The sequence below is a fragment of the Acartia tonsa genome, chromosome 1 (assembly GCF_053477335.1).
Source record: "Acartia tonsa isolate MP-2025a chromosome 1, ASM5347733v1, whole genome shotgun sequence".
Lineage (NCBI taxonomy): Eukaryota > Metazoa > Arthropoda > Copepoda > Calanoida > Acartiidae > Acartia > Acartia tonsa.
This window is the reverse complement of record NC_137260.1, coordinates 43,010,394-43,024,022: the sequence shown is the minus strand read 5'-3', so window position 1 is coordinate 43,024,022 and position 13,629 is coordinate 43,010,394. Positions and strand designations below refer to the sequence as shown.

At 29.7% G+C, this 13,629-nt stretch overlaps 1 protein-coding gene across 1 annotated transcript in view; it reads left to right on the top strand.

The window, feature by feature from the left end:
* The first annotated feature begins 647 nt into the window (after positions 1–647).
* Positions 648–13,629, top strand: part of LOC145327594 (uncharacterized) — a 62,750-nt gene continuing 49,768 nt past the window's right edge. Inside the window, exons 1-6 of the mRNA XM_080171136.1 lie at positions 648–737; positions 4,709–4,806; positions 5,276–5,316; positions 5,668–5,717; positions 6,126–6,188; positions 11,573–11,623. Of these exons, the coding sequence (XP_080027262.1) occupies positions 673–737; positions 4,709–4,806; positions 5,276–5,316; positions 5,668–5,717; positions 6,126–6,188; positions 11,573–11,623 (368 nt within the window). The 5' untranslated portion in view covers positions 648–672. The remainder of the gene's footprint in view (positions 738–4,708; positions 4,807–5,275; positions 5,317–5,667; positions 5,718–6,125; positions 6,189–11,572; positions 11,624–13,629) is intronic.

Below are 13,629 nucleotides of genomic sequence, written 5' to 3'. Positions count from 1 at the left end.
AAGTGTTTCAAAATCAGCCATGTGATGTCATAAAAAAGTGAGATGAGAGGAGAAGTGGAAAAGAAAACCCTTAGAAAGTGATTGATTATCCCTCATTTTTATGATTTCACATGGCTGATTTTAATTTATATGCTATAAGAGCTTTTTATTAAAAAGAATTCTATTTTGTTCTCTGAGTTCCTTTGTGTTATTTCTCTCTTAATATTGATAATAAACAAAAAGAGTAAGATTAATTAAATTTAATGAAAAATAAGAGAAATTTTGTTACATTTTTTCACAGACGTCATTGTAACAAGGAAATACTTGCATTTATTGCAATTATTTTGATTGGTCAACTAATTTCCACAAGAATAGTGTTGTTTAATGTAAGACCTTTGTCTAAAAGTCCTAAGTTTGTACTGAAATGATTTCAAGAATATCACTGCTTATAAAAATTTAATGTCTTGCAAAATAACCCTCGAGCCTTTACTCAAAGAAGAAAAGAACATAATGATAGTTTAATGAACTTAAGAGAAGCTGCACTCTAAAATTGATGTTAGTTACAAATATAATGTTTTATAATTTTTAAAAAATACATCAAAACTATCTAATTAGTGGACATGACTTCGGGACCAGATTTTGTAATAATTGTAATGAGTTAAAATTACAGATTTTTGTAACTGAAACTACAAAATGAGCGTGAAGTTTGTTTGTGTTGATGTTATCAAGAGTATTGCTGGACTAAACAGATACTCCAGGTGAGGACAGGTATTATAGTTTGTATCATCAGAGAGAGGGAGATATATTCTAGTTTGTTTGTGTTGATGTTATCAAAAGTATTGCTGGACTAAACTGATACTTCAGGTGAGGACAGGTATTATTATGTTCATTGAAAAAACAAAATATAATTGGAGGGAACATTACAGAAAAACTAACAGAAATACATTGTTAAATTTGTATTATATAATATTTAGTTAATAAAAAGAAAATGCTGTGTATAAATCTTATTTGTTTCTTTAATTGAATATTTCGTGGCACAGTTGGAACCATAACCTTTCTTATCGTAATAATGAATGCAGAAGCGTGCACTGAGTTTTTCCGAAAATGTTTACAAACCACTTAAACTAAAATCCAGGGAATGTGACTTATTTATCTTTAAAATCCCCATTGTTGCTTTAGAGGTTTTATTACTATTATTGAACCCCCTACCCCCTCCCACCCAAAAAGAAACATAAAGCTTTGACGTACTTGAGTTAGTTGTAACAAAATAATCAAATATAAATTAAATTCTAAATAGTTTTTGGCTTTATATCAGGTTAGTCTATTTACATAAGCAGTTTTAAGAATATATATATAACATAGTGTAGATTTGGCAAAATGCTTAGCTCTAAAGAAATTTGTAAGTGTATAAACTGTATTAAGTTGCAAATAGTTTGTAATTGTTTTTGTACTGCTTGTCTCTCATATTTATCTCTCAAAATAAAAATAAAAACAGAAAATGGTTATTTGAAATGAAGAAACTATAAATACCAATGAAAAATATGAGAACAATAACATATATCTAATATTATCTAACAATGAACTTGTACAAAAACACTTCTTTAATGAAATAGAAATTCAAGTTTTTATTTTCGAGGACTACCAGCGAGAAACTTCATTTTAGTCCAGTCTACACCGTTATTAGGGCATTATCTTAATATTTTATTATAGGTTATAATAAGTTTTAATAACGATTTTTATTTTTTTTTTTTGGGGGGGGGGAGGGAGTAAGAACAAAATCATACATATTTTTTTAATCTACCATAAAGTTTATACCTTCCTAATATTTTTTACATGGGAAATGAGTATAACTCTTCTAAAAATTTGGAGGGGGGGGGGTGTAAAACTCATTTATAGTTTGTAAAATATCTTAAAAATATACCAGATTTGTAATAAACAAGAGGGGTTAGGAGAGGGAAAGAGGCAATAACTCAAAAACCCGAAAGGTTTTTTTTGGAGGGTAAATCCAATTCATTTTCAAAAAAAAATTTTTGGTTGCCTTCGATACCCGTGAATTGTTTACCTCCCTCCTTGGACGTCCTTGAATAGTGAATATGTTAGAAAAAATAATATCCGATAATATTTATAAGTTATAGTTTTGTATAGGTTAGACTCTCTACTTAATCTATGTCTGTGTCTCTCCAAATATGTGGGTACTAAATTATATATATAAGATGAAACTATTTAAAATTTAGTAAAGAATGAGTAAAGACTTCAACTTGTAATTTCTCTCAGGAACAAAAGGATACGACAATACAAGATAAATAAACCTTCTCTGCAATTTCAAGTGTGAAATTTTGTCTTTCTAAATTAGTTGATGATAAGGGAAGGATAGAGATGGATAATAAAATATCCGTAATTGTTCTATCCCTCCCTGAGTTTCTCTATATTCACGTGACCAATATGTAACCGTTCATACCCCTCTCTAGTGTTCATAGAATGTGGGGAAAAGTAAAATTGTTACTCCTAAAAATTAAGCTTTTTGGTTTCGTTACATCGCCTCTTAAGGGGCTTTCGACGAATTTTCATAGTACCTTTTCTCCTATTTCTAGCCCCTGCGGGGCTCTAACCCTGCGAGGCAATAATTAATATTTACCTAACCTTAAAAAGACCACCAATAGCTGAATGTAAAAATGCGACAAAACGCTCCTTAAGAGGCGATGTCACGCAACCGACAATCCCCGCTTTGAACCTAGTAATAGTGTCTAACTTTTTTATCCTTGTGACGTAACAAAAATCGAAGGATGAGAGGGGAGGTGGGAAAGGAAACCCCTAAAAAAGAGATGGATTTTTGTTACGTCACAAAGATAAAAAGTTAGACACTATTACTAGGTTCCCAGCTTTTTGTCAAACAATGAAATGAATCATTTCAAATTTTCTTGTATTTTGTAATTAACAAAAAAATTTAAACAAATACGAAAATAATATTAGTGAACAACTGTTAGACAAATTACCTTTTTCTGTTAGTCAAAAATGAAGGTTTAATTACAAAAAAAGAGCATTTTTTGTAATGATTATGAGCTAACGAAAAGTTTGGAAATATAATAGTTTGTCTTTAGAAATTTCCTTTTATATTCTTAATTTGAATGCGTTTTCATCAGAGAGAGAGTGGACAATGGGCTGTTTATTACACTAGTCCCCAAAGTTTTACAATAACGAGTTCTTATTGGTTGGCTTAAAAACTTTTGGGACTTAAGTTAATTTTGATTGGTTGGTTTATCAGGTTAAGTGTTCAAATTTTTTAAGCACTAATTTTATTTACATAAGCGGTAATTTTGTGTATCATTATTGGGAATGTCAATCAATTTATCTGCAATTGTCTTGTCCATTTAGATCTCTGGTTTTTATTCAGTACATTATGAGAAAACTAAAAGAATGTGTATTTATTTCTCAACAACATTTGTTAAACTATTGGCTTTGTTATCAAACTTGCTATTGACAGTGTATAAACACTATCTGAACAAATCACGCGAATTCTTTACAAATATTGGAATCCTCAATTAATCTCTTTTTTTGCAAAATAAAATCTAATCATTATTATAATTCTCTATTCAACCAAAACAAATTTAGAGAAAAAAAAAGGATTTTCATTGTCTGAATATTTTGTTCATGTTGTATTTGATTAGGTAAAAAAATAGACAAGCATTTTTATGCTGTTTTATACAGCATATACATATAGAAAAAAATCTCTCTTTTATGATATCAAGTCTTGAAATTCATACTCTTATGATATATGCAACTTATAAATATAAATCAGACAGACAACAATATTAGTGATATTAATATTTTGTCCTTCAATAATCTAGAAAACAACAATTTTAAAAATGTGTAATTTATGCTCATAATATTTTTTCTGTAATGGTAACTTTAACAATCACAGATGGAATATTTTTTGTGTTAAACCAAAATGGAAAGGATGGTTTTATACATATTATACAAAAAAAAACATATAAAGGATTTTTAATCTCGGTACCCAAGCTTATTAAACTCACGTCGTAAAACCAACCCTTCAAATTTTTGTTCTAATGCTTTGGTAAAGTCCAAGTGTCTTAAAATATACACGTAGCAAAGTTTATGCAAAATCAGATTATAATCGCAGGGAGAGAGGGGACTTTAAGCTGTCTATTACACTAGTTCACAAAGTTTTAAAGTAACGTTTTTTTTTATTTGTTGGATGAACAACTTTTGGGACATTTTTTAAATTTATATTAATTGTTTTTTGCAGTTGGGTGTTTAAACGTTTCAACCACTAATTGTAATATCTAGAAAGGGTAATTTTGTGTATCATCATTGAGGTGTACAATGTACATCAGTTTAATGGCCATTGTCTTATCTGTTTAGATCCCTGGTATGTTCGTATGTCTACGGTATTTCTCTACTAATTAACAATCCCCATTTCTTTCTTCTTAAATTTTAAATACACTAGCCTTGCCCCAAGAGGTTTGACCAAACCAATTTTTTTTTTGGGGGGGGGGATTTTTAATTTTTTTGGGGGGGTTAGGGGTGTCCCACCCCCCAAGTAAATAGTTATAAACCTTCCCGGGACCTATGAGAAGCTACCCTGTAAAAGAGAACCCGATCGCCTCAGCGATTAGCGAGATTCTTCGCTACAAACAAACAAACAGACAGACATCGTTCTACTTTGTATTATAGATAATTAGTCCTTTCCTAAATACAGTAATTTTTTTAGAAATAATAATCTACACTTGGAAGACTGTTTGGTTGATATCAACGGAGACGAAGAGTTAACAAACAAACAAATTGAGTTAGCAAATATTACCTTGAAAAGTAAGTGAAAAATGTAGTGATTGGTTCGAATCTCGTTCAAAACCGCGTCCTAACTAAATATTGTACGATGTATTATATTGATAGTTAGAGTATGCTACTAACTCATTTCTCAAATAAGTTTATTAAAACATATTAAATTTTGTAGCATGGGTTTCTTTGCACTTAATGCAAAAATGTAATTAATTGCAACAAAAAAATATGAAATATTTGAAAAGTTTTCCTTTTTCTTAAAATCCAGATCTTAGGAGAGCAGATGGCACGAAGCTTGTTAAATAGCACTACGACTCTATTGCGGTATATTAGCAATTGTTTAATCATGACATCAGCTTTCTTTGCGACTGAGAATAAAAACTTTAAGATTAGCAACTACTTGTATAGTCGACTTGTCTGCGACTAAGGATAGCAGAAAAAAAAACACTAGACTGCAACTAAATAACGAAGTTGTCGTCTGATTGATAATTTTGTTTAGATTGTGATGTAAGATTAAAAGGAGTTAGAATTATATCTCAGGTGAAACAAATGTTTTCGAACCCGATTAATATCGGGTGGATTAGAACCAGTTCTCAATCTCAACCATACTGAAAAATTATATACAGCATCGTATTATATACAGTTTTCTACGATTATAAAAATGTACAATCATAAGATCAAAATTAGTTTTTTTTAGCCATTACCTTCGGCATATCGGGACTAAATTATCATAATTGTAAATTTTGATATCCGCTAAAAGATGTTTATGATACGTTGCGATAAATAACTTTTCTCCAATTTTGAAAATCCAAGAGACCTATCTTAGTTCAGCTACTTTTCTTAATTTATAAATCATTTTTCTTAAAGAATTCTAAATATTTTTCTTTTTAGGGACAAACAAATGGTAAATGCCTAGAACTTATTTCTTGTAAAAGCTACAGGTTGTGATTTTTTAACGGATGGGCTACAATGCAACTTTTATATACCTGTCCATCTGTTAATCTGAATCATATTTTCTATTCAAAATATGTAACTTTCATCTTTTATTCTGTTCTAGAGGCTGCTATTCAGCCAATTAATTCCAATTGAAAATGCCGCAAAATTTAATATTTTGTTGGCGTATTACTTATTTTGTATGTAACTGAAGGGGACTGGGTAAGAAGGGGAGACAAAAGAGAAGGGGGTTGTAGGGAAATTTTCCTTTAGAATTGTTTGTCAAAATCATATTCCCTTATCCCTGAATCTATTCTGTTGATTTTAGCAAATGATATTTTTTATACCCAATCGTCCTTAGTTGGTTTATGCTGCTCATTTATTTCTAGTATTGAATATCCTTGTTCTTGTTTTAGAATAGAAGATTGCGAGTTTGTGTGCAGAAATATTGGCTCTGATAAGTCACCATACCCAGAGAGGTAAATGAAACTTGTAGAGTAGCTTCACTTTAACAAGGATAACAAGAAGCAAAACTCTAAAATTAGACAAACAAACAGTAATACTTGTAGAGTATCAGAACTTGATAACATTGATACTGTTAAAGGACACTTACATTTTTAGAACGAGTATGGAGATGCTTCGAACACAGTAATAGTGTCTGACTGATTATGACGTAACAAAACAAATTAGCCAATGAGAGGCCACTATAAATTTTACCATTGGTCAATAACGGTCTCTCATTGGCTAATTTTTTTTGTTACGTCATAATCAGTCAGACACTATTACTGTGTTCAGATGCTTCGCTTATAATATTGTACCTTGTTGTTCTTGGAATCAAAATTATAAAAATCAAATGTTTTAAATTGACGTACGGACCTTCTGATAACGATTATAGAGTTGCTAAGCTTTCTAAATCGTACTTAACTGTTACAGGAAACATCATGCGAAGTTTCAAATTGATGGGATAATTCTAACATACTTTAATTAACGATAAGAGCTAACCTTTACATAAGAATTGACGTACTAACTCATGGACATGCATGGACGTACGGACAGACCATAACTATAAAAAAGCTACGCGTTTAAAAGGATTAAATTAATACTTTTTTTTCTGGCGTTGAAGTATCATTAATTTAAAACTCAAATTTTAAGATGATGAGATTTCTTAATTAAGTAAAATTATGAAATATTCTTTTGTTAATACTTTTATACAAATATTTTAATAGAATTTAAGCTACTCTTTAGATATTTGCCAATCACATAATAAACAAGTTTTTTCACTAAAATGTGGATAGGTCAGCAATCTTTTTAATGGGGGGGGGTGGGGTAAAAACTTAATTTTTTGTTTATAAAATATCCAAAATTGACCCAATTTGTTAAAAATTACAATGCTATAGCTATACATATATATATACTTTGTTGGAGGGCTTTTACCTACAATACCCAGAGACACCCCAATTTAACGTCCTTATATAGAATACTTTATTATGACAGCACATAATATTTCATATTCTAAGATGAATAAAATATCAAAATTGTGTAATTATTGTATTTTAAAAGTACATGTTTTTAAAATATTTACATTTTTACACACATTTTTATTAAATATACCATTTTTTCTTAATTATTTTGTAAATGGTTCTTTCAATAAAAAATTTACAGTTCTTGGTAACCATTAATTAGTTTAAAAGATTGTGTAATTGTATTGTATTAAGTTTTTCTTAAATGACATAAGCTTTAAAACGAAAGATACAGATAGAGAGAGAGAGAGATAGATAGGGAAAGAGAAAGAGATACAGAGAGACAGACAGACAGACAGACAGAAATACAGACGGACAGAAATACAGACAGACAGAAATACAGACAGACAGAAATACAGACAGACAGACAGAGCGAGAAAGAAAGATTTGTGATTTGCACCTCCTATTTCAAATCTCTTAGATTTTACGACATTTATCCTTCTGATTGTTAGGACAACAAAGTACAATGTTATCAGCGAAGCATCTCTATAATCAAGTCCTAAAAGTTTGCCCATAAAAATTATCCTGTAATTAAGTAGTTTTTCAACAAATTTACTTAAAAATTTATTTCGAAATTATAATTTATAATTCTGATTATTCAGTTCTGACACTCTATAATTGTTAATGTTCTTTTGACTTACCGTTTCAGAGCTTAGCTTTTATTGATGTTGTCATCCTTGTCTAATACTAAGATTGATGTTACTCTGCATAAAACATAACTTCCATGACATTCAACTTTTTATTACTTCTATTGAAAAATGATAACCTTTTTATGAAATAAAATTATTCAGAAATTTGTTTCCTCTGAAGCATTTTTTTCACTTTTATCTAAACTTTTTATATTAGAAATATATAGAATTGTACGAAATACATGTTGTTTGAGATTATTTCAGAATGAGGATTAAACATTTATTTTTATGGGTTTGGACTTTTTGGTCTTATTAAGATACAATTCTTTATAAAACGCTCTTATTATATATATACAAAGCAAAATTGGCCAGACTGTTCAATTTGAATATTTGATAAGAATGTAAATAGAGTTTACATATATTGTAAATAGGACTGTGTGGTATGGTAGAAATTTTTTCTTCAAATAAAGGAAGCTGTAACTGATTTTTAGTGCTCCTATTAAAAGATATAATTATCTATTTGAATATTAAATGTTTGGACAGTTCCAACTTCCGCTTTTAAAAACATGCGGGAAATATTTATTTTTATAAGTAGCGAAGCTAATCTATTATTCGCTTTCTTTTTCAGTCAGTCAATCCGAATTGGGATTTTCTCAGATGTTATATAATGGGCTGATTTTTTTGTAGTATAAATTCCCTATACCAATGAGCATCCACTTTGTAGTTTACTTTGTCCGTTTGTCTGTCAGTCATGCTATAAAATATAAATATTAGAAGAGATTGGGGATGTGATAAACGTTTCTGTGATCCCTGATTTTAACAAATGCTCTTTATTTCTCCAAGTCTGTATTATCATCCATGATTTGTTGTGCTTCGCCACTTATAGATGTTGTCATCCTTGTGAGCCTATAATTTGATTAAAATAGAAAACAATAGAATAATAATATTTAACTGTTTACTCGCAGTCAGGATGCTGGGAAAAGTGTCTCCTAAAAGGGTGCAAATTAAACAAAAACTTTTGGCCGAGATATCCTCGATAACGTCATATTTCCTTTGACACCATGGAATCTGTCCCGATTTTGTATAACTTTTGCGGAACATGTTCCAGTTACGTCATATTTTTCTTTCCGAAAAAGGGAAGGGGGGAAGAAAATCTCTTCAAAAGAGATGGGAAAACTTCCTTTTCTCCCATCTCTTTTTTCTTCCCCCCTTCCCTTTTTTTTCTTTCCCCCTTCCCTTTTTCGGGAAAGAAAAATATGACGTAACTGGAACATGATCCGCAAAAGTCATACAAAATCGGGACAGATTCCATGGTGTCATTTCCTTTTAATATGACATGTATCAGAAAGAATATTTTCATAGTGTCTATAAAAATCACGTCAAACTGGCCTACCATTGGTCAATCAAAATGAATACTGGCCTGCTATTGGTAGTTTAATCTGTGTATTGGCCTATCATAGGTCATTTGTAATGTATGAGGTCATTTGTAATGTATGAGGTCATTTGTAATGTATGAGGTCATTTGTAATGTATGAGGTCATTTTGAATAGGCACTGTAAAGAACTTGATCAGAATAGCTTAGCTAAACATTTAGATCTCATATAATTATGAGAATAACAACGAGTTATTCTAGAGTATGATATTTATTTTTGCAGAACAAAATATTTTCAAGCTTTCAACTATTATATTCATTCTTTATGGACCCAAATTTTTATTATTTTTGGGTTTTATTTAATTTTTTTTCCATTTTTTTGGTCAATGAAACTTACTTAATCTAACTCAAACTGTTTTTAACCTATTTTTGAAAAATATACTCAGACTCTGATACCTGTAGAATCATACTACAGAGCTAAAAAAGAGAATGTGTCCCCAAATAATTTTTTTTATGGGATTTAAAAGTTTAAAAATAGTTTAACTTAAAAAGAAGAAAAACAAAACAAAATTAAAAATAACCAAATAAAGGTAGGGAGTGATAATTGGTGGGGGGGGGGGGGCTTATGGGTTATACACTGTCGATATTATGGGTTTAGCAAAAATTTAGGAAAATTAAGTTTTGTTTCCACATATTTTTCAATCTGACCATAAACTCTATTTTCTTATTTCTGAATAACCTTCATTTTTTCTCAGAATAATTTTCTTTTATGTATAGATCTAAACTTAACCTTTATGTAATTTAATACCAAGAAAGATGTCTGAACATCTGTCTATCAAATAAGCGTATGTTTAACCCAGACAACTACCTGGAGTAAGTATTTTTGGGACCTTTTACGTCTGCTAGTAAATTACTTTCTGCTCTTTTGAATGACTTACCTGTGTTAATATTTCTGAAACTATTGACTGATTTTCAGAGACCCAATTGAGAGTCGGCACATGGTCTACGTAGTGGGGACATACAGTTATCTAACCCTTATCCCCCCTCTATTTTTTTACTTTAATGTCTTCTTAGTGTGATTTATATTTGGCCTCCTCTTAGAGTGAAATCATAAGTAAATTAAAATACAGGAAAGTGAGCTTAGAAATACTGTAATACCACAGAAATATGAGAGAGAGAATGCGTGGAGTCTAGACTATGTAGAGACTGCATAGTGTTTATGTTAAGACTGCATAGATACTATAGAGTCTATAGACTAGGTAAATAATTAGAATCAAGACTGTGCACAATGCATTTAATGTGATAAACCGTAAATTGGACTATCCCTCAGATCCTAGGCATAGATTAACAATTCTTTAACTTAAATATTTAACAATAAATTAATTCTATGAATAAGTTAATAAAAAGATAAAATAAAATATGTTATTCGAAAAAGTTATAAAAAATCTATATTATATTTAGTTATTTAGAATAGGGAAATATCAAAAAAGAATAGGAAATAATAAAAAAAGAAGTTCCACATGAGAGACTACACAGGAATATTTGGAACTTGAAAATAAACGGAGCAAACAAATCATCTATAACAAAATTTACCATTCCCAAAGACTGGAATGAACTAAATATAGAATTAAAACAAATAAAAAACAGAAAAAAATTTAAAAAAGCAATACTAAAACACTTTATAGATAAATACAAACTATTCATAAACTGTAGCGATCATAATTGCAATATCTGCTACTAAAACCTACACAATAACCCTTGTACATGTCCATAAAATAATTACTTATGAACATACTCTCAGCCTTCAGCCTGCCTTATCCTTCGCCGTCTTCTCACAATCAGTAACATGAAAATTAAAATTAAGTCATGGGTAAACCTACAATAGTATCTATTATACAAATGTAGTGCCATGATCTTCCTAGTTATATTTAATATCTTATTATTGCTATTGTTTATTCAATGTAATGAACTTATATAAAAATTTGTTATAATTAGTGGAATTAATAAATATCTATCTATCTATCAAAACATTTTAAATCAAAACTATTTTTTTTATCCTTAAAAACACAAAACAATTCAACATATTTTTTGTAGTGATTGTATAATTATTAAAAAGCTTAAAACCTGTGTATGACCAGTAGGTATATGCTTTGCAAGGTAGAGAGGGGCTTTAAAATAGTTTAAAACCATTCCAAGACTTAAAACTTAAGCTTTAGACAAACAAAACATTACTACTTTGTATTATAGGGTATATTTTTAGCTTAAGAAATTTTATAATTTGGGCCATAAATTGTTCAAACCTTTGATACTATTAATTACGAATCATATTTGAATTATTTTAGAGCTCAGACATCCTGTTGCGTATATGCTTTCAACTCAAATTTACAAATCAGGTAATTTTGTGTTTAAGAATTTTGAATTCAAACATGTAAAATATTTTGATTCGCGTCATACTACAGACGTAACAAGTCCAACAATTTATTATCCAAAGAAATTTAATTTAAAAATTTGTTATATTTGGATGTTTTATGACCAAGGGCGACCAAGCTTTTTTATTTTTTAGGGGGGGCGTAACCCCCCAAAATTTTTACCCCGGGTATAAAATTTACTTGGAGGAGGATGTTTACCCCCCCCAAAAAAATTGTTTTTTTTTTTTTTGGGGGGGGGGGTAAATACCCCCTCCTATATGGTTGGGGGGGCATTTGGGGGGGGGAGGGGATGGAAAAAAATTTGGGGGGGTAATCACCCAAATCACCCCCACCCTTGGAATCCTTGTTTAAGTCTTTTTAAAATTAATTCTGACAGGATATTTACACAAACAAAGATAAATCATATCGGGTTAAAACCTCATTATCAAACACCATAAAAAATGCTTCGTTTATATCATAGTATTAAACATATGAAATAATTTTACATTTGAAAGATTTTTAGTTTTGTTATTATTTATGATTTTGATATTTTGGGCGGTTTAATTGTTTCTGGAACACAATTACAACGTATTTTTCTAATTTAAAGGGAGTGTGAACGTAAATATTTATCGTCTGATTATCAAATCTTAACATTTTCTAAGCACATTTCACTACACTGATCAACCAAAAACGTCCTATTAATAAAAGTATCCAGGAATAATGCCTTGATTTTATGGTATTTTGGGAGGGAAAAAGGAAAAAACAAGGAAAATCTGAACGTTTTTGTTTCTTATAATGTTTGTAGGGATATTTAACTTGTCATATATAGTTGAAACAATTTACTTACTGTTAAGGATTTATTTTATGCTATAAAATTGCCAATTTGTTTTTTTATAACGTAGTAATTAGGTAATAAAGACCTATTTTAAATTTGTATTATTGACAAAATAATACCTCACTGTCTACAAAGGGTTGAATCTCATAGGTTATTTAAAATAATAATATCCTTTTTTTTTATTGTGTTGGACAATAAATAACCCACTTTGGAGAATTAGTTTACACTTTTATCAGACTGTTTATAAAGAAATATTGCGTCTTTATTATTTACAAATTTGTAATTAAAGGTGGGCGAGAGATGGGCCATCTAAAGTTAATTGGATAATAATAAAAAACCTGTTTCTGGCTTTGTTATTGTATTTGGTTTTCAATAAAAAATATTGCTTATTTCATCAATTTCTAAGTAACTATACATTGGTTTAAAGCAAGGATTATGTTTAAAGTCAGCTTAACCGTTAGGAAAAATCAAGAACTATGTGAAAAAGTTTAATTTTAGCTATAATGGGAGAAAAAAGCAATTTAATGCACATTTTATATAATACGGAAAATTTCTTCCTTTCCCTGTACCTTATAAAAATCGTCGGAAAAAGCCGTTTTTTAAGTAAACAAAAGCGCGTTTTGCTCTATCTGTGAGATATTATGAATGAGATAATGTTAAGATTTGATATTAAGATGAGAAAAATTTACGTTCACAGTCCCTTTAAATGAGGATCAATTGAAAAAAAAGGTTTCACTGAAAGCACTGAGTTTTAATTAAATTTTTGACATCAAATCAAAATAATAAACTTTTAAAAATTTAATCAATATACAATATGTCTTACAGTTAGGGAGTTGAATCCATTTTTATAGAAGCAGAAACATAATCTATGATTATGGTTTGGACCCTCTAAAACTGTAATCTACCCTTCCACTTTCCCCTCTCTTGGTGAAGATATCTTCAACGCCGATACGATTTTTGAAATGTAAGATTCCACTTTCAATAGAGGCGAAACTGAAATCATACATCCATGTTTACATATCAGCGAATTCATAAACATTGATTTCCTTATTTATATCGACATAATAGTAATGTATCATTCTACTTTCAATAGAGACAAAACTGGAATGATACATTTAAGATAACATATCTTATATTTAAATCGACATAGTAGAAA